General features: G+C 42.3%; 2 protein-coding genes and 1 long non-coding RNA gene across 3 annotated transcripts; 1 reads left to right on the top strand and 2 right to left on the bottom strand.

The window, feature by feature from the left end:
* Positions 1 to 402: 402 nt before the first annotated feature.
* On the bottom strand, positions 403 to 14,423 carry USP18 (ubiquitin specific peptidase 18). Its single transcript, XM_042837591.1, is given in 12 exon segments — positions 403 to 1,377; positions 1,923 to 1,972; positions 2,437 to 2,568; positions 3,297 to 3,467; positions 4,929 to 5,024; positions 7,131 to 7,277; positions 8,065 to 8,144; positions 9,229 to 9,374; positions 10,625 to 10,721; positions 11,682 to 11,875; positions 14,301 to 14,353; positions 14,355 to 14,423. Coding segments are annotated over 12 exon segments (1,284 nt in total). The 3' UTR covers positions 403 to 1,328.
* Positions 14,424 to 14,659: 236 nt separating this feature from the next.
* Positions 14,660 to 19,427, top strand: LOC122170691. Its single transcript, XR_006171829.1, has 4 exons — positions 14,660 to 14,726; positions 15,083 to 15,200; positions 17,257 to 17,350; positions 19,345 to 19,427. It is a non-coding gene; the product is annotated as an uncharacterized LOC122170691 (long non-coding RNA).
* Positions 17,721 to 25,767, bottom strand: LOC122170690 (tubulin alpha-4 chain). Its single transcript, XM_042837804.1, has 6 exons — positions 25,580 to 25,767; positions 24,856 to 24,983; positions 20,887 to 21,109; positions 20,039 to 20,187; positions 18,761 to 19,441; positions 17,721 to 18,008 (listed from the first exon to the last, which is right to left on the bottom strand). Exons 2-6 carry the CDS (start codon positions 24,919 to 24,921, stop codon positions 17,721 to 17,723), a joined length of 1,407 nt encoding a protein of 468 aa, XP_042693738.1. The 5' UTR covers positions 24,922 to 24,983; positions 25,580 to 25,767.
* Between the last annotated feature and the right edge of the window lie 1,123 nt (positions 25,768 to 26,890).

The following is a 26,890-nucleotide window of genomic DNA, read 5'->3' as shown; positions in this document are numbered from 1 at the left end:
GTTCTTGTCAACCACTGTTCTTGTCTGAAAGTTCAGAAAGCCAGTTGTTGTGGTCAGATCACATAGCACGTTCTCTCTTAAGTCATCTCTGTTCTCTCTGAGGTGTTCCAGCCTCTAATACAGGAAATACAGGAAATTGTTAGAATTACCTTATTCTTCATCAGTATTAAACATGCAAGTGTAGCATGCACTTCTGGCAGCACCACAGCGGGGACTTGACAGCTCCTGATTTCTAGCACCTTAGGGAACACCGTGCCCACAGAGATGTTCAGTAGTTGGGTCGTGCTGCTGCTGGAGGTGGGGCAGGCTCATCACCTGTGGGAACTGAGCAGCCCTTACCAGGCAATTTATGTTTTCAGATATATATACATATAAATCCAGACCAAGAACAATTCAGAAATGTTACTTGCTAGGGAATTTATCCCATACTATTTAATTCAACAAACAAAAAACAGAGATTTCTTTTTATTGACATACAGACTGAAAAGATTCTTAATATATATCTCAGCAGTTCCCAGACAAAGGATAAAAGCAGATAGGAAGCCTCCAACCATGTAGTCTCCCCATGGGAACTTCCAATTACATCTCAATTCCTCAGTGATTCATTTCCTTGCAGTATTTTAAGAGTAAGCATCCCCTCTCTGGAAGCATTCAGGGCCAGGCTGGATGGGGCTTTGAGCCACCTGGTCTAGAGGGAGGTGTCACTGCCTATAGCGGGAGGTTGGAGCTAGGTGATCTTAAAGGTCCCTTCCAGCCCAAACCATTCTATGATTCTGTGATCACTGCTGCATGTGTGATAAGGGCTCCGATCCCTGTTAGAGCTGTTTCTCAAGATTTTCAGAGTCCCTTGCCCAGCCTGCCATCATCAAACACGGCCTGAAAAGCTTTTTGGTCTTACAGCTGCCATGGCTCTCCAGCCGTACTGTGTGCTCTCTTGGAACACCATGCAGGCTTTCAGACCAAAAAGTTCTTCTGTACTGGAATCTAGGCACCAGCATGGTAAGTCAGCAGAAAAAAGAACTAACTTTATTATTTTTTAAGAGAAAATTAATATATAGAATCATGCATGTATGAGGGATACAATAAATAAATAATCACATGGCAGGAAAGAAAAGATTTCTAGATGCAATAATTCTAAGGTCCTTTCTCCAGTTGAGTTTGTCCTGCACTTCTTTTGTGGGGGGAAAAAAAAAAACAATAAAAACTGAATGCAGATGTTGTTGATGGAATGTAGTTCTTCATTGAGGAGCATTTGCACACATCCACTCTAGCTTGCAGATGCAGAGCTCCATGGGCAAGGCACAGCTTCTGAGAACAGCCAGGTAAGGCTACTGGGGATGTTTTTTCATGTAAAACAAGAGATATGCTGTTTGTCCCCTGCAGGAAAAAAAAAAAGAAAAAAAAGAAAAAGAAAAAGCAAAACTAACATGTTTGAAGATCTCACTGATCTCAGTTGCAAAAAAACTTCCAGGTTTGTTCCTGCTCAACTTTCTGAGATTTAGGTCAGCTTAAGCGGCCCTACCCAATGCTCCTATGGCAGCATGCTAACCTCCCTGGCAGCACTACAGCTTACAGGAGGAAGTCTCTCTCTTCATGCTCATTTTCTTATGATTCATCAACATACAAAGCATGGAGGAATCCTGACCAATGTACCTAACGCTAGTCAGGATCAAGGGTCAATCACAACACCACCACTCCTACAGCACAGTTTGTGACTACTGCAGGCTCCAGGTGCAGTCAGTATAGTTGTCTCAAGTAGCCAGAACACAAGAATGCTCCCTATATACTCCAACATGCCCAGCTCATGACAGGCAAAGGGCAATTCCAATCATTTGTTCTCCCCCTCTTTGCTGCATCGTTTTAAATAATGAAATTTAGACCCCAGAGTGGCATTAAGTAAAAACAAAGAGGCACTTCCTTACCAGCTGAGGTCTGAATGCCCATAGGTACTTCTAACATCATCCCATGACACCTGAAGTAAAACACAGAAGGTAAGGGTTGTAAAAACTCTTGAGAAGGACATAATGTGATACCAGCACAACAGTCCTCATGACAGCGATACATCTTCTACTTTCAGGAGCTACAAATATTTTAATTAAACAGTTAATCACTCATGATTTTTGAGGAAAATCAGTTCCTTTGCCTCTTCTGAAAAAAAAAAGAAAAAAAAAAAAGCATTAAACAGATCTAGAGTACATAATGTAGGGCATACAGTCAATGGCTGCTTGTGGAAAATGCAAAGCAGATCCTGAGGTTCTGAGCTAAAGCCATCTTGCCCTCAGCTCTGAGGATGCTGTAGAAGAGGAAAGGCATGCACAAAGCTCTGCAGACTCATTTTTCTCTCCGGGTTCTCTTGAATTAGCAGTCAGTCAGACTAAGTGAGATCTAGAGGACTGTCTGGAAAGCTACAAAAGAAAAGTGGATTTGTTTCCTTACCTGTTCAACAAGAGAATCATTGAAGCAATACCATTTGCATTCTGTGAGACTTCGAATATAGGCACAGTAATGTCCACAGCTAGTTGATCCTGAATGAGCAACAACAGCAAAGAGCTCATACTGCCAGGCAGCCTGTAAAGAGAAACTTTCAGTAAGGCAATTTTCATTTACCACTGCTGAAAACAAGCAGCAGCCAGGACAGCAAGAATGTGCATTTCATAAGGAAAAGAAAGATCAGACTGACCCTGAGCATCCTGCCTTTTATAATATTACCCTCAGTGATTTGCCTGCCAACTGTGGACTAGCAGCCTCCCTGGAGGTTACAGGAACATAAAAAGGGCAATAGGACAGCAAAGAGGCAGTAAAGGGGTGACAGCATCCAAGCACTGCACCAATGAGATTTTGCTGTTGCCACACTTTCCCTTGTTATTCTCAGTAAGGGGAAGAGATGTAGCAGGTCACTCAGCTGCTTGGCAAAGCTGTCATCTTCCTGCTAACCTCAAGGTCTGGATTTGGTCAACTAAATTGACAGTGTTTAAATCTTTTCTGTAGTATTTTTAGACACGGAAGAAAGAAGTTATGCTCATTGCTCTCAGAAGAAAGAAAAAGAACCATAAAGCCTGTTTTTTGGCTTCATGGCAGAAAGCTCCAGTTAGTTATATTACCTTTGGAGACAGGAATTTGAATAATGCCTGAACGAGTCAAAACAATTAGATGTCAGACAACACCAAGCACAGGTAAAGTCTGAGACATACATTTCTAAGACTGCTTTGAAATGAAGTCCGCACTGATCTTATCAAATTCGAGCTAAGGCAGAAGAAAATCTGACTCTTTTAGACAGGGCATTAGGATTATCTCACCTTTTCATTGTCATGTGCTTGGCACTGCTGTTCTGTCAAGACTGCATTGAAATCAAGGTCTTGTGGGAATGGCAGGCAGTTGCTAATTTTGTGGATGTAGGATGATCTTCCAAAGCAGAAGCGCTTTAGGTGTATGGTCAGAGTCTGTGGCAGGTGGACCAGCTTTACACTCTGAAAAGGAATAAATAATGAAATTCAGAACCAAGGAGCAAACTCAGGAGAGCTGGGGTAGAAAAAGCCATTGCCACAGAATCAAAGAATCACAGAATGGCCAGGGTTGGAAGGGACCTCAAGGATCATGAATCTCCAACCCCCCTGCCATATGCAGAGCCACCAACCTCCCCATTTGATACCAGATCAGGCTGCCCAGGGCCCCATCCAACCTGGCCTTGAACACCTCTAGGGATGGAGCATCCACAGCCTCTCTGGGCAACCTGTTCCAGCACCTCACCACTCTCTCTGTAAAGAACTTCCCCCTGACATCCAACTCTATCATTGCTAGACAGTGAATGTAGCATAGCAGCCCATCTACACAGAGATGTGATGATCAGGTTTCTCAACTTCAACTTGATCAGCATTGAGCCTTGCGTGTCTCACTGACTGCTTTATTTCTCATCTGCTTTCCTAACCCCAGGTTGGTAGCATTCCCATAATTATTCCCTCTCTTCACTAACCCATGGACTGAAAATTATGGCATTTAAGATGTTCAGGTGACCAAACCAGCGATAGCACAAAATACAGATGGTGTAGCATGCTGCCTAGCTGCCACAATCAGCAGGCTGTTTCTACACAACAAAGAAACAGTCACATTCAGAAGAAATTTCCCTGTTGCACAACTTGTCTGTGAAGATTCATTGGAACAGTTTTTTCTGTCTGCTGGGTTGGCTGTACTCTTCAGTGGCAAAGTAACTGCTGCGTTCGTCACCTCTTTAAACCCAAGCACCACAATACCATCGATAAACTGGATGGGGTCTTGGGCAGGTGAGTGGATAGTCAAGCACTGTGCCTGGTGAGGAGAAGTAAGCCAGCTTTCTTGTGACATGGCCAACAGAGCTCTGTGCAGGATGCCACGCTGTCAGTTCACTCCACCTGGCGCTGCCTTTGTTGACAGTACTGCTGCTGCCATGACTGCCACCAAGGCATGTATGCACTGTGGCCTAGGAGGGTGGACCAATCCTGAAAACGTCGTGGAAAGTCCCCTCCAAACCTTGGGCTGAGGCACTCTTCCCTGACACACCTCTCTCTTCAATCCACTTGCTGCTGCATGAAACAGCTAATTCATCTGCTGGCAGAGACCAATACTGTAAACACACAGAGTCCAATGGAGAGAAGGAGAGAAAAGAAACCACCCTACGCTCTCCTGCTCTTAAAGGTATGCACAGCACTGGTAACATACTCTTGTCTACCCCTAGGTGACTTATATTAAAAACCATAAAAGCATTCTTTTGTCCCTACAGCTACGTTCACGGCAGGGATCTTGCCATATGGCTTTTACCCAGCTGACAGTGCTATGTCAACACAGCTTTGAGTTGTTGATCTCTTCAACTGGTAAGGTTGAGTTCTTTCTCTGTTTTCCCAGTCCTAAAGGGAGTTCTGTATATAAGAGATGTATGGGGAAATACTTCTGCTTACCTGCCGAAACGGTGTTTTCTTTCCACAGTGTTCACAGAAACACATGTTTTGACCAGTCAACTCTTCTGAATGGAAAAAGCACTGCAGGCACTCCTCCTAAGAAGACAGAACAGTTTTCTTTCATCTTATTTCCTTCCTTCAAGCTAGATTTTTATTTCAACTTTGCTTCATGGGCTGCATGTAGACAACAAAGCTACAGAAGGCAATTTGTAATTCAAAGGAAAAAATCAGTTTTCTGTCCCTTACCATGAATGAAAGAGTGAAATCAAGTACTGCTAGTCAGTTTGAATTGTTCTGCATTTTTTTAGTGTTTAGAAAGATTTTGTCTGCCTTGCATTCATCTGTAAGTTAGACTTGCTCCTGAATAACCAACTGCACAAGCAGTTACAAAACGTGATGTGTTCAGTAACCTGTGGACTAAGCATTAAGTGTCACTGTAAAACATTCACAGTGACATTAATGCATTTAATTTTTTAGCCAAAGAAAAGAGAGGAAGGGTTTGGTCATTTCAGCACATATAGGTACAGTATGGAGAAAAGTTGTTTTCAGTCTTTGTTTACTTGAGTTCTAAAAACACAGTTTTTTTGTTTGCCTTCACAGGAGAGCGTCAGAAGAAAAATAACCTTTATTCTTCTACATACAAAGATGGAATTTAGGAAGGAATGCTGCAGTAAGAAGACTCCCTAGATAAGAAAACTGGGCAATGCAGAGCTGGGAAATTTGACCAAATACGGAGAGCTGGACTGCAGTTCACTCTGACCTACCTGTATTTAAGTGCCTAGTGACATTAGGTGCCTGAATTTCCAAAGGCCCTGTTTACAGTGCATTAGGACTGGCAACTCTTGTTTAGCCTTGGACCTTGAAAAGCAAGAAGCCATTACACTGGGACATTCAAAACCAAGAGATTCAAAATCACTAGTGACTTTTGAGTGTGATCTTCACTGAGCTGCACTTCCTGCTCTCACCATCTGAAGTCAGCAAATGTATGACTGTAAAACTTCTCCTTACATAGTGCCTCTCCTATTAGAACTGACTATACAGACATAATCATAGTCAAACTGTACTGAATGTGCATTCGTATGTGTACACATGCACACACCTACACTGTGTCAAATCATTTCTATTGCAATGTGACCAGGACAGTTCTAAAACAGACACTTGTTTTGTTATTTCAACAGGTCAAAGAGCATCTTTACATTAAGAAAAAAAAATATCCACAAAGTATCAACAAAATAACATCAATAGAAACACGTTGTTTTAAACCCCATTTTAGAATGAGTGTGAGTAACAAACAACTGTGTGCCTTTCAAACAGGACACATGTTATGCTATATATTCCTATCACAGCCCTGACATTCCATCAATTTCTACCCTTGCAGTGGGTGAAAAGTGAGACTGGATTCCAGATTCAGCCCTTACCTCTCATGCATTCCAATGCAGTATCACACCCCTGGCATGCAGCCTGGTACAGGATCATCCCCATTGTGTTGTTTTTCTTTGATAGTGCAGCACTGTGGCAAATTTTCTATGAAGAGACAACTCCTAACATATCTACTCCTTCTTAAGCTCTGGGTGCAATTACACTAATTGAAAAAGTAGAGTACTGCATGGCACAAAAAAGGTGTTGATACGTGAAGGTATTTTACACCATCCCAAAGCCTCAGTGATTTTGAAGAAGGTTCCTTTCTCCTGGAACAGCATAAAGTGATCAGAATAAGGTCCAGTTGTCCACTGACAGCTGAAACCTCCACTCTCTATTTGACACCATCACTTCTTTATCTGGAATATCAAACAGCAGTACTGTTCTGACAGCAAAAGAACACTGCACCAGGCAAATGCAGTGCCCCTGGTGAGGGACTAACACTTACAGAGGGCACTTCTCTGTGGTAAGCAAACTCTCACAGGTACACATCACCATACAGTGTAAGTCTTTGGAACCTACAGAGTATATAGTCAACAGCCTTCTCAGAAAGGAGCTTCAAAGATTTTATTTTCTTTCTCCAAAATTGAACGGACTTTTTTTTCTGGAGAAGTTTAAAAGCCCTCAAAACAAGCAAGAAATGTGAATGAGAAAAGGCCCCAGACAATCTGCAGATATTCTCTAGAGGAGTACAGGGAGACACCAGTCCTACAGGGAGATGGCTCTGACACTGAATAGAGAGGAATCTTCTTTCAAAGGTCAGAGCACTATCACTGAACTTACCAGAGTCTTCAGCATGTGATAGCCAGAATCTAATAATGAGACTGGAAGGGTTAACATGCTGCTGTTCCTCTTTGTTTCAGAAGAGCATGTCTGACAGGCCAGGTGCTCCTGCACACTGATGGTGTACAAATCACTCAGCTTTTCAACCTGGAGGAGGTAAAAATGGCCAAAACAAGGTTTGTGAAGAACACAGCTGAGGTATTTCCCTCTGCGAATGGGAAGGGACATGCCACTTCATGAAGTGTTGGTACTTTAAGGCTTGAACCCAGATCTGACCTCGACTCATGTGGACTGGACAGTTCCACCATTTAAAGGAGAACAGCTCCTTCCCCTCACCCCCTAACGAGGTGAAAGACATCTCCTGTAGAAGGACAGCTGAATGTCTGCTTTAAATGCAATTTTATTGTTCTGTTTGGAATAGTAACAGGAATCTGTCTTGTGTATGAGCAGAACTATGATACTGATTTGAGGAACAGACACTTTTTTTCTTACTTTACATCATTCTCTTTGGAGGAACTGTCATATACATACCAAGAGTTACCAATAATGAAATGCAAAGGCTGACTCCAAAGAATGAAGGAAATGTGTAAAGACATGCCAGTTAATGCTTACAGAAATTTGGGAAGACATGCAAGTTAACTAAATTTGGTGTTGCTAAAAGATTGGTCTTATCATTTATTAATAGATTCTCCTGTTAGAAAGGAAAACCTGGCATGCTCTAAACAGAGGAACAATAGAAGTGTGATTAAAACCCATGAAGTCTATGAGATTAAGACTGTCTACATTTAAATATGAGAGGGAATATTTAGATGGCAGATAATTCCAAGAATTTCATTTAGGGTAACAATGAATGGGATTCTTCTTGGAGAAACAGAGGAAAGAATATATGGCAAAGGCCAAGGGGCCTGGTGTTCATTTTAGTGATCATACTTACCAGCTCTGGGTTTTTCATCTGTTTCTTTAATAAGTTCCAGAGAGTCAGAAAGAGTTGTGCAGCATCATACTGTACAAACACTGGACAAGCAGAAAACAACCTCAATCAGTATTATCAAGAATGCCAAGCATGTTTTCCATAGATGGCAAAGGTAGATTTGTTCTTCCCCATTGGAATGTGTGTTCTGTTCCACTGCCACCTTCTACCAGGGGACAGAGCTTAGTCTGGAGACAGCCACAGTGTCTTCTCGTGACCCGAGCAAATAGTGGGAAAAGATGGGAGGGCTCAAGTACCCCACTGAACTACCCACTGCAAGAGGAATGTCTCTGTCAGTAGCCTAGCTCTGTCACAGAGCCTAGCATATGCCTATAACCTACCACAGGATAGGCCTGACTGATGCCTCATGGAGTTGGGCATCTCTCTTTAAGTGAAACAGAGAAGGCAGAATGCAAAACCTCAGAGGGAAGAATTATATAAATAGAAATACTAAGGTTAGCTCATGTTCCTCCTTCATATAGGTCTGGGCTGGTTATCGATTTTCCCTTCCAGAATTGCCATCTTTTAGCTTTTATACAAAGATCAGAGTATCTGCATGCAAACTACCATCCATATTTGTACATGTAATCAGACCCTCAGTATCCCATCCCTACTGGTCACTTGTGCAGATAACTGTTTCTCTCGTTTGTACCCATGTCCAGATGGGAGAGTAGGTCAGTGAGTTCTTCTCTTAGCACTTATAACAAGGAACAGGAATAGGATCCCTGGGGATTTGGGTGAGCTCAGTATCTTTCTGACATGATCCCTTTTTTCTAATAAGAAATAGCAGCTGTTGCACTGTTATTAAATAGTATAGCGAGTCAAATCAAGCCATAAGCCATCCACTCTGTGTCTTGCACAGCCTTTTATTCTGTCCAGTATCAACTGCTGAGTCTTCTAGCAGGCTGATCATCTTTGCATCCTTTGGACACCAGCAAAGTAAATCAGAAGACACAGCACCTCACTCATGACAGGAAGGTAGCTATAAAGAGCTACATCATCATGTACCTACTTCTTGCATTTCTGAATTCCTGAACGAGATGCCAAAGTCTGCACTGCTTTCCAGTGCTTGATAACAAACTTTCCCAGTCTGCAGGCAGAGGTGGGCATGAGAAAATGGATGCTTACTTGTCACTCTGTGTTCTACAAGACAGATAGCAAGCTCTCTGGGAGAAACTGCTTTCTGCTTTCCACACTGCATCTTCTCCAGCAGCAAAAGCATTTGGTATGGGACATTCTTCTTCTTTCCTGTGCCACACACTGGCACTGAGATCCTATAAAGAGAAGTAAAATGAATGGTAACCAAGCAGCGCAATGGAGGAATATTAGATATCACACCAGAAGGAGCAGAGGTGGATGGCACAGATAGCAACTCAAGAAGAACCACAATGGGCACATTTTCAGCAAAATAAGGAAAAATGGGAAGAAAACACCACCACCAGCTCAGCCCACAGTGCAAGCTGACAGCTCTAAAGCAAAGGTTATGATTTTAAGATGGCCCATTTCTGAATAAGGGGTAAACTGAGCAGGACTTGCAGTGCCTTCTGTGCTCTGAAGCAGTATTATCTACAGCTGTTTTCAGAGCTGCTCTTGCCTTACTCCTTTCCTTCATTTTCAGCTACCCCCAAAATTTCATGGGCAAGTATATCACAATTAATGAATGCTGAATATAGAAAAGATTTCAACTATATGCCAACTGGGAAGCTCTTTATCCTCTCTAAATTTATTAGTCAACATGTTTTTCTATGTCTTCCTTTAAATAATAATAGTAACCTTCAGCCTATATTATTTTGCTTTTTTAATGATATTTATCATCTCTGTACACCTGTAACTTGTCTCCTTCCCACTCTGCACACTGATGAGTGTGTAAGAGATTTGGAGAAAAGACTGAATAGGAATGATCCACTTAGATGCCTAAAGCTACAGTGAACTGAGCAAACTGGACACCAGTTTTAAGGGTGGCACAGAGCAGCAGAAGCCCACATCATGCTCACAAACAAGCAGCAAGCACTATGAAGCAGAACAAAGCAGCAGTGTACTTGCACTCTGCTACCACATTAGTCATCTCTATCAAGAGTTAGGCCCCAGGGCAGTGGGGGCCAGAAACTATGGATCATCAGGATGTATATTTTCATATGCTTGCAGTTACAAGGTTAATAGTGAATATGGTTATATGTGGCACATCCTTTAATTATAATGTGTTCTGATCATACTTGGGACAAAATCATATCCTGCTATTGAGAAGAGGTACAAATCATAAAGACTCAGTTCAAGCCTGCAATGCCTCAATGTGCAAACATTACATGAGAGATGACTAACAAGTAAGAAAACTGCAAGTTTTGACTTTGTAGGCCCTAGTCTGTAAAATAAGAGGCACTGCAAGATAGAGATCTTTTTGAGCTAGCTGGAAGTACTTAACACCTCCTAATGAATCAGTCCTTCAAATGTATGCTCCATATGAAAAAAGGACCAGAGACAATGGGGCAACAACAGTACCATCTCAGGTAGTTCAAGCAGGCAGTACCTTCGCAGTATCTTTGTGAAGTGTATGTTCATGAAGAACACCTGGAGCAGAGAGTTCAGACAGCAGGTTTGTCCAATATTATACAGTCCAACAGCTCCTGTAGGCACAGGAAAAGAGGAAGTGAGTCCAAAGACAGGTGACAAGAAAAGAAAGTGAAAAAGATTTAAAAGATAGAAAACTCATCTTTGTATGTATTCAGCCATTCAGTGCACAGCTTCAATATCTTGCTCAGACCTCAGAGAGGCTCCAACCTACTTTCCTCAAGCAGATAACATCTGTGTTTTTTTTGACAACTGGCATGAAAAATCCAAGTCAGCCTGGATTATAATACTCAGATGTCTCCCAGCTCCTCTACTTTCAGTTAACACGCTTAAAATAAACAGATATCAAAGGCTGCCTGTATGAACATTTTTATTCAGCCTTTTAAACAGCCAGGTCTACCAACAAAATAAGGAGCTGCATGTGAGAAGCACATGTGAAGTGTCTACCACACAAGCTAACCCGCAGCTGTTTACACTGCATATAGAACTTTTTTCTGTATTCTGTGCCCCAAAGCAATGCCAGTAAAGCATCAGAAAGGAAAAGTTTGTCTTCTGAAGTCAGGAGAAAGGAAATGGGACAGAAACTCAGAACAACTGTGAAATGCGTACAGCCAGTGGTAAGGAGAGATCTATGTGATACACAACAGAATGTACACCTGAAATACTGATGGCAGCTTTTGGGGAGCCAATCTACTGACACAGCATAGTAACTAGGACCTACTGCCTGGTTTAGCAAATCAATAGGCAAAGCTGGCTGTGTTTAGAAAAAGGCTGCTACCTACTTATTCTCAGCTGCAATGGCCAATACAAGGAGTTGGAAGGGGAGAAAGCTCTGAGATCCTCATGTAAGTCCTTATCAAAACCCAAAATGGTTTCTTGACAGTGCAAAATGAGAATCATCTGCATATTCCTCGGTAAGGGGGTAAAGGAGAAAACAAAGCCCAAGAACAGAGAATGGAACAGAAGGCATGAGAGACAGAAAATATGCATTCAGAAAATAGACAAAACTTGATTACTGTTTTTTAAGTCGGCAGCACCAAAGACTGATGGTGGCCTCCAGTCTTCACTCTTTGATGCTTTGTCTTCTTCTTTATAACTTTTTTCTTCTGCCTTCATGGTCTCACTTGGTGATGTCTCTAGTTCCTTCTTGCTTTCCTGATGCTCACCTCTTTGGCTCATCAATAATATTGCATGTACAATCACGGAAGGACTGCAGAAGGACACAGAAAGATCAGAAAGATAGGGAACACCCAGAAACATACGATTTCTATTTCATATTTTCACGATGAAAATTATGGAATGTAAATAAAACTAGTTTGATTACTGCAGTAGTGTTTGATACATTTAAATTATTGTGGGCGTGGTAAATGGGCAATATATCAGCAAGGTAAAAGACACAGAGCTTGTTGGCAACTGCACATCCTGACTTCTCTCTGTGACTAAATAAATGATCCCCTGGTTCCACAGAAGTAGCTCCACCTAACCAAGGGAATTCTAGCAACACCTACCTGTTCATGATTCGGTGAATAATATTATCATTCAACTGTCAGATGTTGAAAAACTCCTCTGGTTAGTAACAGTAACGCCCGAGTATTCAAAGGAGAAAATTTCACCTCACCTAATCTTTTGAGCTGATAAGCATTTATTTTCTGGTTGGGCTGTCTATTGTTTTTAAGCACACCAACCACAGCTCTACTGCAGCACTCTGTATTCTAATTTTTAAAGGCATTTCAGCATTCGAATATCATTTTCAGTTTACGCTTCTTCAAGTGATCACAAAGGAGCTGTTTAAGCAAGAGAACAATTACAATGCCTTGAGTTTGAATGAACCATTACTCTAACAAACCTCTATGATTCAGCAACTGACACTTAAAGTAAAACTCAAAACAATCACTAAACAAAAAAAGAAATTAAAATCACAGTGTCCCACACTCAGATCACATCACATCATCAAATTTGCTGAAGAATTTTATTTGGGGGGAAAAAAAAGAAAATCAGAAATTGAAAGATAGATTCAAGAAGACTGCATTTTATATGAAAAAGCAGTGATTTGAACAGCTATTCAGGAAAAGCTTAACTGGATTCAATTTCTTCTTTTGCAAAACAGTCAGAACTCATTCTGCACGTCTCCTGGAAAGTGGTTTAACCAGGCATTCAGGATTCTGAAATCCCATCCAGAGAAAGAATGCATCTTTGTGTGCAGTAGAAAATATTGGGTTTATTTGTGGTGTATCAGCAAGAGTGTGAGTAATGCCATCAGCCAGTGGTGATGTAGGAGGAGACAGAAAGGAGGGAAAATGATCAGTAGAGTAGAGGGAGCTGAACAGCAGCTATGCGTGCGCTGGAGATGAGGAGAACTTGCAAGACACAGCTTTTGGTAGGCTTAAGAGTGGGATGAACAAGCAAGCTCAGAGCTAGGAAGCTTCGGGTGACTTGAGAAATAGGTAGAATTACACTAGTGCTGGAAGGAGCAGGGATCTACAGAGATAGAAGGATTTGGGTCTGTGGTTTGATGAAACTCTCCCCCAGGACCCAGGCCCTGCTAACAGGAACCCTGGCTTGCGAGCAAGGACAAGACCTGAACTTCCCAACCATTGCATGGAACTGCTTTGTCTCAGCTATAAAAAATACAGTATTCCTAAGATTTGCACGTGATCCTCCTTTTTCTGCATAAATATGTAAGAAATCTGGTGAGTGGGCAGAGGACTTGGGGAGCAGACTTCCCACTTAGCCCTGATTTCTCCCCTCTTACTGAAGGGCAGGGTCCCTTCTCTGTTTCCCTGGCAGATGAGGGGGATGACTCAGTACCACTTGTGGCTTAGATGAGCGGAGTGAACATGCTAACTGCAGGCAGACAGAAGGCAGCAGCCACGTCTGCTTCTATCTTTCACCCATCATCTACAAGCTCTCTCGCCCATCCTCTCAGTCAGCTTAGACTCGTCCCTTTCACTCTCAATGCACCACAGCCTATCTGTCCCCTCAGGATTCTGACCATCCACGATAAAACCCCATGCTCCTTTACACCTCCATGCCACAATCCTCTCAGCCCCAGCATCCTTGTGGTCTTGCTGCCCCTTTGCCACCCAAGCCCTCTCTGCCTGAGGATGGCCTCTGTCCCTGGTCACCATTCACCCTTCCCACCATCATCACCCCTTTATCCTCATGGGGTTTGGGCTCTCAAGGGGACAGACAGTGGCCTGGGGAGACAAAGGCCAACGCAATGAGTTGATCTAGTGGCCAGTAACCCTGCCCACAGCAGAAGGCTGGAGCTCGATGATCTTTCAGGTGCCTTCCAACCTAAGCCACTCTTAGGAATCTATGGCGCTCTCGAGGAGATGATGGTGGCCCTGAGGTGCAGCTGCAGGGCTGAGAGGTGGACTTGAGCACTTGTCTTGACACGGCTGAAATGAGACTTCCCACTACGCGTTTGTTCAGCTCCCTTTTTTTTTTTCTTTCCCTTTCTATACATATTTTTGTTCATTAAAGAATATTTCTGATGAGCCAGACAAAAGCAACCATTCCAGCCGCTACAAATGCCAATTATTCGCACCCCTTTGACTTCATGCCCTCTAATTAGCACAGTAAGAGCTTGCAGACAAGAAGACCCCGACACATTACGCCTGGGACCGCCCTACTGGCGCCCTACGGCTGCGGTTCGCCTTAGCGACAAGCGGTCCAAAAGGTTTCCCTACCAGTTCCTGCAGGATCTCGAGCGCTCGGAGCCACGACGGATCTTCAGCCTTCCCCCGGGGCCGCATGCAGCCGTAACGAGCCAGGAAGGCGCATGAACGCAGGGCAAAGGGCACCTCGGTCCCGCGGGCAGCGCTGAGGGAGCGGCTGCCGCGGCGGCGCTGCCTGAGAGAGAGATTGCCGCGCTCCTCCCGGCTGCGTCAGAGGGCAGCGAGGAGCGCCCACAACGCAGCGGAGCTTTCATTTCCCGCTTAGCTCTGCCCCCGGACAGAAAGTGAAACTCAGCTCCGGTGCAGACCGGGCGGAGCCGCTGGTTTCGCTTCCCGCTCGCCGCTAGGGGCGGACGGGGCGCAGAAGTAGGCTGTTGTGAGGTACGGCGTCCGTTTCTTTTAGCTACAAAAGCAATAAGAAAGCCAAACTGTTAGGAACGCCCGCAGTAACCTACTTATTTAAAATAACCCCAAATAAGTTACTTGCTTAGAAACTTAATGCGTGTTGCAGCCTCGAAGTGTAACAAGTTCCGCTCGTAAGTGAGCCGTAGTCCCCAGCAGAGTACGGGTGAATGGCAGTGATATGGTAAACGAAATTACTCAACCACAGAGCAGCTTCAGCTCCAGCCCATGCTGGATGGTGCCTGGCCTCAGCGAGTCCAAATGCATCCAGACCAGCAAGAGTTCAGGCACCCACTCCTCCAGTGCATTTCCAGGCTACCTTCCTCTTCTTCCAGAGCACCAGCAGAAGGATGGTGGATGGAACGATGTGCTGCCCTGCTTGGATGTTCCGCTTATTGGGGAGTAGCTACCAGTCCAGCTTTGCACCACACAACGAGAGAGGAGAGCTGAGAGGTGAGTGGTGCTGCCCTGCTGGCTGGGAAGTGGTGTGTGCGAATCACAGGATCATAGAATCATGGAATTGCTCAGGTTGGAAAAGACCTTAAAGATTGCCAAGTCCAACCAATACCTAACCAAACTACCTTAACTTTAACAACTCTCTGCTAAATCATGTCCCTGAGCACCACATCCAAACGGTTTTTAAACAAATCCAGGGGTGGTGATTCAACCACCCCCCTGGGGAGCCTATTCCAGTGCTTCACAAGCTTTTCTGTAAAGAAGTTTTTCCTGATATCCAACCTAAACCTCCCTTGGTGCAACTTGAGGCCATTTCCCCTCTTCCTGCCACCTGTGAAGTAGGCTTTCTGCAATCTGTGTGAAATAGATGGAGCCTTTGGGGGCCCAGGAGTGAGACCCTGCTCAAACGGCCTGGCCCTCACAGCAAGAGCTCTTCAGCCAAGGTAGCAGTGGCAGTGCAAAGCTTCCTGAGCTATCACATGGACAGACAAGGGTACCTGTAGAGGCTTGCGGGCAGAAGAGTACAAATGAATCAACATCTTTCCTGTGGAATTTGTGAATCATTTTGGTAATGACAGAGTTAATGGTTTTCACTCTGTATTACTAGTTTGTGTGGAGTCTGCCTGACAAAAGTGAGAGGAAGAGTAAGAAGAACTGCATAGCTGTACGCTGCCTTGAAACAGTTAAACCAACTAAGCAGAGTGCAAACTGACACCGGAGATTAACTAGGAGCTAGATCTGTGTAAAGCAGTGAAGGACCATGCAGCTGCCATGGCTTTTGGTAATGACCTCTTTGAGAATCTGGTTACTAGATTAAATGGAGCTTATGTCTTATTTAATAACATTGTAGGGCCTGCCTTTGGAAGTCAGTTGTGACACTCCAGTTCCAAAATGTATTGGGCAGGTGTCTGAGCCTGGGAAATACACTTAGATGAAGAGATGGTTAAAAGTGAGTAGATAAAGTGTTTGGATCCAAATACACTGCCTGTTGAATGTCATGGGGTAGTGTCACTTTGACAAAACCTGCTTGCTCCTGGTAACTGCCATAGCACTTTTAAAGTAACCTCCAAATCATTCTAAGGAGTTCATTGACTACTGAGAAAATTGGGATCCTGATTCCTAAGTGTCCATGCTAATAAAATAAAATAAAATAAACCATAAAATTGATAATCAGGATGAGATTTGAAAAGCATTCTGGGAGTTAAGAACTCCACATCCTATGGTTTAGAGTTTATAATGTACTCAACTCTGGATTGGTGTCTTCTCACTTCTTCATCGTATCATTTTCAGCAGTTTTTCAAGAAAGCAAGTACTTTGTCTGCCAATTTTGTCACCATTTCTTTTTTAACAGTGTCCTATGTGTAAAGTTTCCTGTTTCTGGCTTTGGTTCCAGTTTAGGAGATAACAAGGAGTCTAACAGTCTAAATCCCATTGGGTTGAGTAACACTCTTTCATGTTGCTTCAGTTTAAATACATAATCAAGTATATCCTGAATAGGGATATTTTCCTTAAGAGAGGCATTTCTGGTATTCTGTAAGTGCACAGTTCAGCATTTTAGTGATCTGGATGATTAAATGCATATCATGCACACTGTAACTGTCAACATAAATAGAAATCTCTATGTGAGGAAGATAACAGAATCATAAAATCACAGGATGGTTAAGGTTGGAACAGACCTCTGGAGGTTGACTGGTCCAACTCTCCAGCTCAAACAGTGCTACCTGGAGCAGCATGACCCTCTGGCATATCTGCCATTCCTCTCACCCTCTAGGCTCAGCCATTCAGCCAGTTTTCAATCCATTTCAGTGTCTACTTACGCAGCCTGCACTTTGGCAGCTTCTCTTTGAGAATCTTGAAGATCTGACCAGAGACCATCAAAAGCCTTACCAAGGTCTAGGTGGACTATATTCACTGCTGTCCCCTAGTCTACAAAGACGGTCATTTTGTCATAGAAGTTTATCAAATTATTCAGACATGACTTGGTGAATGCATGCTGACTACTAATAAGTTGTTTGTTTGTTTTTTCTGTTAATGTCCATTTTATGTCCATCAGTTGAAGATCATTTAGAGGATAATGAAGCACAGAGCAGAGGAACCATTTCTCCATTTCCATTGTTTTTTGACATGCCAACAAGCAAAAGGCAAAGGTATGTCAAATTTAAATTTGAAAACTATGGCGTTTCGCTGTAATCCATTAGAAGCTTGTATATATTGGATTGCCATGTTTTAACATGTGTTAGAGTTTTTAAAAGCTTACACTAACAGGAGAGCAAGTCTTTGTACATTGCTGGGAATGGTGGAGCATTACTACCATAATGAAGATATGATCATCATATCTTACAGGACAATCATACCTTACAGGACAATTTGCCTGTGATTCATAGAACAAAAAGATGTCTTTACGTGACTCCTCCTATATTGGTGTATATTACAAAGGTGTGACATAATCATAGACATATGCAGTACAGTGATACAGAGACAATTCTGTGCTCACTAGGAACAAGATGTATTTTAAAATTACTCTCCATCATTTTCATCTTCAAATGAGTCAGTTCCCACTTCTTCATAGTCCTTCTCCAGGGCAGCCAGGTCCTCTCGGGCCTCTGCAAATTCTCCTTCCTCCATGCCTTCACTTACATACCAATGAACAAAGGCTCTCTTGGCATACATAAGATCAAACTTGTGGTCAAGCCTTGCCCAGGCCTCTGCAATAGCTGTGGTGTTGCTGAGCATGCAGACTGCTCGCTGAACCTGGGCTAGGTCTCCCCCAGGAACTACTGTAGGAGGCTGATAGTTGATCCCAACCTGGAAGTAGGAATATGAGAGAAGCATGAAAAAGGCAAGGGGAGAATGTAGTCAGGAAGTTGAAAAAATTAATAAAGTCACAGATGCTGTGATAGCATGGTACCACTATCAAATGGCAAATACAATAAAACATAATAAGGTTATACACAATATATAATCATTTGAATTGCTGTACACTTATTCTGTTTAATGTATAATGGAAACTTCCTAGCTTTCTTAACAGCTACTCAACACCAAACATACTGTTTCAACAAGATGCAAACTAATATGGAAAGTTGGTTCCCAGTTAAAAGTACTCAGTTTCTTAAGTAGATATTTGCATGACAGATGTATTGCTGTAGAAATGATGTTTGTCAACGTTCTATGGAGCCATAGGAGAGAGGCCACATAGTACTTCTGTATGAGAGGGTTAGCTGGCAGCTTCTTGAGTACCAGTATTTCCTTTATTGAATGTATTTACTCTGGTATTTCCTTAGTTTTATTTGTTGCTTCAGAGAGCACAGTCACTGGCTTTCTCACAATTCGGGTATGAAAGTAATATGACTTTAGATTTGAACTCGTACAGCTAGATTTCTACTTATAAATATTTACAAATCTGTGCCATTAGGATTTCTGAAGGAGAAAGCGCATATTTTATACCCATAAACCTTTTATAGGTTCATTTTTCTCACAAGTGAAAAGCGTGCAAGATCTAAAGCTTAAAATACAAGATTTCAGCCAGACATTAAAAGTTAAACTCATGGCATTCTCACCTTGAAGCCTGTTGGACACCAGTCAACAAACTGGATATTTCTCTTAGTCTTGATGGCAGCAATTGCTACGTTGACATCTTTGGGAACTACATCTCCACGATAGAGCATGCAGCAAGCCATGTACTTCCCATGCCGCGGGTCACACTTCACCATCTGGTTGTTGGGCTCAAAGCAGGAGCTGGTGATTTCAGCCACCGAGAGCTGCTCGTGATACGCTCTGTCAGAAGAAATGATGGGGGCATAGGTCACCAAGGGGAAGTGGATGCGTGGGTAGGGCACCAGGTTTGTCTGGAATTCTGTCAGATCCACATTGAGGGCACCATCAAAGCGCAGCGATGCGGTGATGGAGGAGACAATCTGGCTGATCAGGCGATTGAGATTAGTGTAGGTTGGGCGCTCGATGTCTAGGTTTCTGCGACAGATATCATATATGGCCTCATTGTCCACCATGAAGGCACAGTCAGAGTGTTCCAGAGTGGTGTGCGTGGTAAGGATGGAATTGTAGGGTTCCACCACAGCTGTGGAGACCTGAGGAGCTGGGTAGATAGCAAACTCTAGTTTAGACTTTTTTCCATAATCCACAGAGAGGCGCTCCATCAGCAAAGAGGTAAAGCCAGAGCCGGTGCCCCCTCCAAAGCTGTGGAAGATGAGGAACCCCTGCAGTCCAGAACAGGCATCAGCCTAGAAACCAAAAGATAAAGTGAAAGAATCAGGGCCGAAAAAGAAGTAAAAGACTACATCTACTGCATTTGTTTATTCTGAGATGAAGGAGAGAGCAATCATCAGCAATATACAGCACATATTTCAGCTCAGTATTTCTTAAGAAAGAGCTGATGGTAATTTTGTTCTTTTCTTCTTTCACTGGCTTGACTTTTGACATAAAAATTGTTGTCTTAACAGTGAACTTCTCTCCCTGAAGTCCACAGTTCTTTCAGTTAATCTAACTGAAACTAGCAACACTGAACTATGTAATCCATACTTCTATGTCAGTGTTGGTATTTTAGAGCTATGCTAATGATAGGATCATAGAATTGCTGATTAATTGCATAGAATTGCTGATGACTTGCATAGAATTGATGAAAAATTACATATTCAGAAGCATCTTTTCAGACTATCTGAAGCCATGCAACTGGGAGGTCTCTATTGGTCTTTCTTAGAGTGGTAATGATCTTTCTGTAGGTCATGCAGTCTCCTTTCTGAACTGATTCACATTTCCTATAACGCATTTCTTCCTTCAGTGGAACCGAAGCGCTGTTAAAAAAAACTACTGGGACTTACCAGCTTACGAACACGATCAATCACTATGTCAATGCTTTCTTTGCCAACAGTGTAGTGTCCACGAGCATAGTTATTCGCCGCATCTTCCTTTCCAGTGATCAGTTGTTCTGGATGAAAAAGTTGCCGGTAGGTGCCAGCCCGCACTTCGTCTGACCAAGAAAGAGGAATTATAAGAGGTTGCACGACCACGCTCCAATGCCAACAAGCTGGTTGTTGTTGGCAGCGGTGCCAGCTTTCAGTCGTGGGAGGTCATGACCCAAAAAATGACCCAAAAAAACATACGCTGACTGAGAGGGGAGAATTAATGGAGAAGAGAAAGCTTCCCTAAGAATTTTTGTCATTGTGGCGTTGTTTATTTTTGTGAGGCATCTGCCAAAGCTGTTATTCTCTCAAGAAGAATTCGTTAGTTAGTTGTATTGACAAAAGGACAGATTACCAGGAGGAAAAAAAAAAATAAGGCAGAAGACAATCTAGTTCCTAATTTTAAGGAAACCCATTTTTTCCTGAAAGGAAAATGCCAGTTCCCATTTTGAATCCGAAGTGGAGAAAAGCAGAATTCAGATGACAAAAATGTCATGATAAAGGAAACCAAGAGTTAAGAGTTTCTGCAAAGAAGAGTCAACTGTATATACTAGCTAGGGGGATCCTGTCATTCCTAGGTCTTTAACACCCATAGAGATAATAGCATCATGACAGAATGTGACATTCAATGTCACAGAAAAATTAATGTCACGAAGTCTCATGGTAGACACGGTACAAAGGATGTGCTTCTTTGTTCCAGCCTGGTGACACACAGTAGTGATACTTAGGAAGAGTAACCCTTTTTCATTTTGCACACTGATACCGACCTACTACACTTGGTTCCAAGTCCACTATTACAGCTCGTGGCACATGCTTCCCACTGACAGTTTCATTGAAAAATGTTGTAAAAGAGTCATCGTTGTTGAGCTGATTGTGCTGATCCTTGAAGGTGCCATCTGGCTGAATGCCGTGCTCCAGGCAGAAGAGTTCCCAGCATGCATTTCCTATCTGAACTCCAGCCTGGCCAACATGAACAGAGATGCACTCACGCTAAAGGGAGAGAGCAGAGAAATAAGGTCAGGAAAATCAGTGTGCATTAATATTCCTTATTCCTAAGTTACTTTTTCCCAGAATATTACTTTAAAATATATATATATATATATATTTAGTTGTCACTGGCAGTATTTCACTTGTTTGTTCAACACCATGATTGAGATTGCACATATACAGACCAATGACTGGGACAGACTTTTTAAAAATTGAGGTCTCTGTGCTGTAATACATGAAAGCAAGCAATAAATAATAATTTCAGTTCTACAAAACCTGCCTTTCCTCCTATGAATTGGCTATATAGAGGAACACATCCCACTTTATTTTTACTTCTGGCTGGAACCTGACACAGTCATATGGTATTTTTCAACCGTATGAAACCCAAGACGGGTGATGTCTTTTGATCCTTTTACCCTCTGATAGCACACCAGAATGCAAACTTGGAGGAACTGCTTTCAGCAGTATTCACCTCAGGAAATGATTTCAGATTCTTTTGGTTGAAACTAATGTTCTTTCAAGATCCTGAACAAGCTGTGAATTTTACACTGCAGGTTCACTGCTTAATTAAGTCAATATGACAGAATGGAATATGCTTACTTACATAATTTTGAGTATAATTCCTGTGGTAGCCTGGAACTTCAATGAAAAGAACACAACATATATAACACCAGGCTTAACTAAGCAGATGCAATTGCTGAAAAGCCTCAACACATAGAGTACAGGGGCCTGGCACTGGATTTCATAAATTCAGAAAGAAAATTACAAAGTAGAGACTTCTGAGTTGGTCCAGACTAACATGACATCGCATGAAGGAAAGGCAGTTTTGTAAGAAAAGGTGGTTACAGACCACATGAAGTTTTTCAACCTCATTTTCTGCTTTGGAGCAGTTGTGATTATAATCTTCTGTGCTCCAAATTTGTGGTATCACTGGCCCTATCTATGCTAGTGAGTAAGAGACAGGGTAGCCTGTACTGATTGATAATTAATACATACTATGGCACAATTTTGGCTTGTGCCAGTTCCTACTTTCTCAGGTATTGCTTGGGCACCGTTCAAGCATAGCTCATTGTTGAGAATGGTTTTCAGTGAGCAGCTAGCTGACCACTGCCTGGTTTTGGAGGGGGAAAGAGATGCGTATGCAAGAGATGCATAAATACGAAGCTGGCCATCCTAGCTGCCTCAAGGCAAGAGAGTGGTCCCCAGTCATTTTCAGTTTGCAATGTAGATATATATTTGATTACGTAAGAGCAGATGTGGCCAGTTAACTTTCTGTTGTTTTTGCTCTCAAATTCTGTAACTGCTTATCCTGCAAAATCGTCCCACAATCTGACAGTTAAATGTATCTTCCCCAAAAAACAAATCCTCCAGCAGAATGCACGACCAGCATCATCTCTAGGGCAGTTTTCTTCACCAATTTTCAGTGTTTGCATTTTATAAACAAAACTAAATATATTTTTTCAGAAGCAAGTGATATTTTAGAAGTCACTACTGCCACAGGTTGCCATTTGCAGAAGTTCAGATGAATATAGAAAACCAATCTAATTATTTCAGTCAAGGAAATATTTTACTTCCATTCAGTGCTCATTTTAAATTGCTGACTGTGAGAATTCATTTGCAAAAGCATGTGTAATGTGCTTTCAAGCACACTTGTGCAACCTTGTTTTTTTCAGTTAAGTTTTGCACAAGTGAGTGCTGGTGCATCTGCATAGGCTAGTATGCTGCAATGGAGTTGCAAGCTGGAGGATTACTCAGGAAACACTGAAGGTTAGATTGGGTCTAGTGAGTACAATTAATGCTGATTTGGCACAGGACAGGCTCTTGCTTTTCAGTTAGATCCCAGTGTGGATCTACAAGGCTGACAGCAAGAAAAAGAGCAGCTCTATCTTTTAAACACAGAAATGAGGCAAGGTAACTTTTTAATAGACTCTCCTTTGGAGCAAAGCTACAATTAAGAGCCAAGCAACACTTGGAAGCTTTTCTCAAATCAGTAGAGGAATCAATTTGTGTGCGTGCACGCGTGTGTGTGTGTGTTGTCTTAGAACAACTAAGTTGATACTGTAGAGCTTAGCATAGGACCACAGATGAAAACTGTAGACCCAGTTTGTTTCCTTTCAGACAGGGCTTCCACTTCCACTGGCTTGACACAGCGTCTTAACTCTGCATTTGGGCCAGGCTTTCTGCCATGACTCCTGGCTTCAACCCCTGTTTCTTCCTAACCCAGCAATTGCTTGGAAATATTCTGGCAAGTAAAGAAGACAGTAACAAAGAGATTTCTAATTTTGAGTAGTAAATAGCTCTTAAAATAATGTTAGACTTCTGATAGGAAAAAGAATGGCCCTTCTTCAGAATCACAAGATGGGTAAGCTGATCTCTGCGTGGTATTTCAATTTTGAGCCTCCTCCAAACTCACATTTCACACTGCATCACTGACGTACTAGGACCTATCTCACAAATTGTGAACCTCACTTTTACAGAGTCTGCTTTAAAGCATGGCAAGTGCATGGAAGTGTATGTACTTTGCCTTTGAAATAAATTTTCTTGTTTTGCAGCTGTAAACGCACATACAATCACCACGTTTGGAAAAGAGCTTTATCACATAGTTTTCTACACTAAAATACGACAGCTAGAGACATAACTTGGTGTACCAGGTGAAATTATTTTTTCACTTTATAAGAGGGTTTGAGCAATTTCTATGGATTTATTAAAAAAAAAAGACAAAATTCTGTTTTACTTACTTAAACACATAAACTTATAGAAACCTTCCTGCACTCCAGAAACACATACATTGTGTAACTGTGAACAGTACAGACATCAAGGCTAAATCAATTTAAAACAGGCACAAATGTAAGGAAGAAGATTATTATTTCATATGAAAATGAACATGCATTGAGAAAACATAGTCACAACAGAGATTACTAGAAAACCAAAACTCCAGATCTACTTCATTTTATAATTCCACTAATTAGAAGAAAACTCTGTGTCTCTGAAGAAAACTGTGTCTCTGTGTGCCTTGCAGCCCCAGTGAGATATTCTGACACAGCTTTCCTGACCTTTAACATCATAACCCGTGAGTGAGATCAGACTCTGTGGCACAAGCTGGTGATAACGGCAGATCCCCCTGACTACCCTTGCCCATCATCCTCCCAGTCCCTGGTGGTATGACTGGTGACCCCACATCCATCCCCCCTTACCATGGCGTCTCCAGTGGTGTTTCCTTCCCTCTCGGATCAGTGATGGCAGATTTTTTGCAGAGCCCTGCACTGAACCTCGTTGGGCACCTGCTTCTGCTCATCAGAGTCACAGTGCTTTGGGCAATAGGTCACAGACTCCACAGTTCAGCCTACCGCATCACCACCTTCTGCCCTCCCAGCTGCCCCAAATATGCAAATTCATCCAGGCAGGCTGGGCTCAGATACACCCCACCATTTCACATGTAGACGCTTCTGATTCTGCATGATTCTTAAATCTGAATGTGGCCATGTAACATGCTTCACACCATAATTTCTGAGTGCTATATAAATATGCGTCACATACAGGTGACATGCTACCCCAATTCCCTGTTCTGCCAACATGCATGTGTAGACAAGAGCCATTCCTACATTCCAGCATGAAATACAGAGATCATAAAGGAATGAATGAGTGGGAAAGAGGAGAACAAAAGAAAAGACAGAAACAGAGAAATTGAAAGTAAATATGCTTCCCATTTTGAAGCGTCTTCTGCCAATGCTCTTAAACGTTGGGCTGACCTCTTTCTGTCCATATTCCTGCTTCTCTGTTAATGTTTCAATTAGTTCTGTTGGTTCTCCTTCCATACAGTCATCCGGGCTGTACTGTCAGCAGCATGGTGCAGCGTTCATTATGAAGTCTGACTTGTCTGTTCAAATGCAGAAAGGAATTTGATTCTTATTGCATCGCTTATTGCGAGAAATAGCTGGAGGCATCAAACACATGCTTGCAGTGTGAACTAGGACGGTTGCCTCCACCATCACATTGTTTGCTCCTTCTACACTAGCTCAGCATTGGAAAGAAGCTGCTTCTCTCAGGGGACAGATAAGTCCTCATGATTTCAGCTCCTAGGTCACAAAGAGAAAGGTACACTTAATTTCTTGAATCTGAGTATGATGTACCCCATCTTTAGAAATATACTGTAGATAATTATGTTAATATGCAGAAATTTAAATTTACAATTACTAAATTTTAGGTTAGTCTACCTTGACATGATGATATCAACAGATTGTTCTGCCATTGCTGGCAACCAGCATGTATCTTTTGCTTTAAATCTTACATTTTAACAGCGTGAAGTAGTTCATGCCACTTTTCATAAGCTTGCACTTAACACTGGTATGCTCTTGTTTGGGTGTTCTTTACACAAACCTGCAAATTTAACACCTCTGGTTTTGGCTAGGAAAGCTTCAGATTTCTGGAGCCAAAGATATTTTTTAAAGAGGACAAATTCCCGTGGCAGTTTACCTGCTGCTTTGTTTAAGCTGATTCTCACACTTCTCCAGGAAATCATCAGGCAGTGACTTTAACCCTAAAGAATACTTTAGTTTAGTGTTCTTCTTCCAAAGGAGCTGGTAACTTTCCAATCCTCATTCCATCCAGACAATCCTCAGTATTCTGGGCAATCTGAAATGTTAATAGTCATAGCTCCACCAAATAGATCATCTGTACAGAGAATCACATCAGGAAAAGATCTCAAAGCAAATCCACTACCTACTTAGTCATTGTTTAAGTCATTGTGTCAAATATCACAGCTACAAAAGCCAAAAGAGCTCCATGAATCACCAAAACGTTTGCAATTTTGTCCGTATCTGCACTTTCCCTGCTCTTCTGTTCCCCCTCTCATCTCTTGCAGACAGGCACTAAGAGCACCTCTTGGAATTAGTGCTAATTTTACTGCTCACTTGTCCAGGACCCACTGAGTAGAGTCTGGGTCATTTCTCACTGGTCAAACACTTCTGGGGAGGAGGGAGTGCTACATGACGACAACACAGAAATACAGTTGTGAGTTATTACCTCCATCTGCTGATGCTACTATCAAAATCAGCCTCTTAAAGGTGCAACAACAAAAAACCTCAACAATCACACAAAACCCAATTCCTACTGAAAAACAGACACTTCTCTGAAAATAGCATTTTGAATAATCTGGAACTTAAAGTTTAAATAAAGAAACACAAAATACCTCTTGGAATACAGTTTCAAAAGTTTTGTTGTTTTGTTTTGTTTTAATAAAAATTGCCATATGTATCATTTCTATATATGTTATAAATTGTAGAATTAGATGCAGAATTGTTCCCTATAGTATTTCAATTTCAGAACAATGCTTTCTAATCTAAAGGCTGTAGTGGAAAAGCTAAGTTGTGGCCTGAACCAGTGATTGAGCACCTGGTGGGAAGGCTGGGCTAACCCAAGGGAGCTGAGGTGCAAGCAGTGCACCTGAGTGACTGGAAGGGGTGGAGCCAGGATCCATTCCTTCTCAGACCTCATTTAAGGTTGGCAGTGGAGATGCTGTCCAAGAGTAAGTAGCTCTTTTCCTTTGTTTCTTCATCCATGGCCACTGTGTTTGGGCTTGTTCTCATTTGCTACAGCTGAAGAATTTGCCACCCTGTTATTATCATCCCACTATAGCATTGCAAAGACCAATGTTATTCATTTTGAAGATAAAAAGGTAACCTACATCAGTGACGTTTCTGGATATGGTGTTTCTGTGGTAGGGGGGTGTCACGGAGTCGACCAGATCAATCTATGTCCGTGACAGGGGCGGCAGGCCTCTGCCCT

Source organism: Centrocercus urophasianus, unplaced genomic scaffold (genome assembly GCF_019232065.1).
Source record: "Centrocercus urophasianus isolate 14NV4802_14NV808 unplaced genomic scaffold, USGS_Curo_1.0 seq_73, whole genome shotgun sequence".
NCBI classification, from domain to species: domain Eukaryota; kingdom Metazoa; phylum Chordata; class Aves; order Galliformes; family Phasianidae; genus Centrocercus; species Centrocercus urophasianus.
The sequence above is the reverse complement of the archived record's forward strand: the minus strand, read 5'-3'. Positions and strand labels throughout refer to the sequence as shown.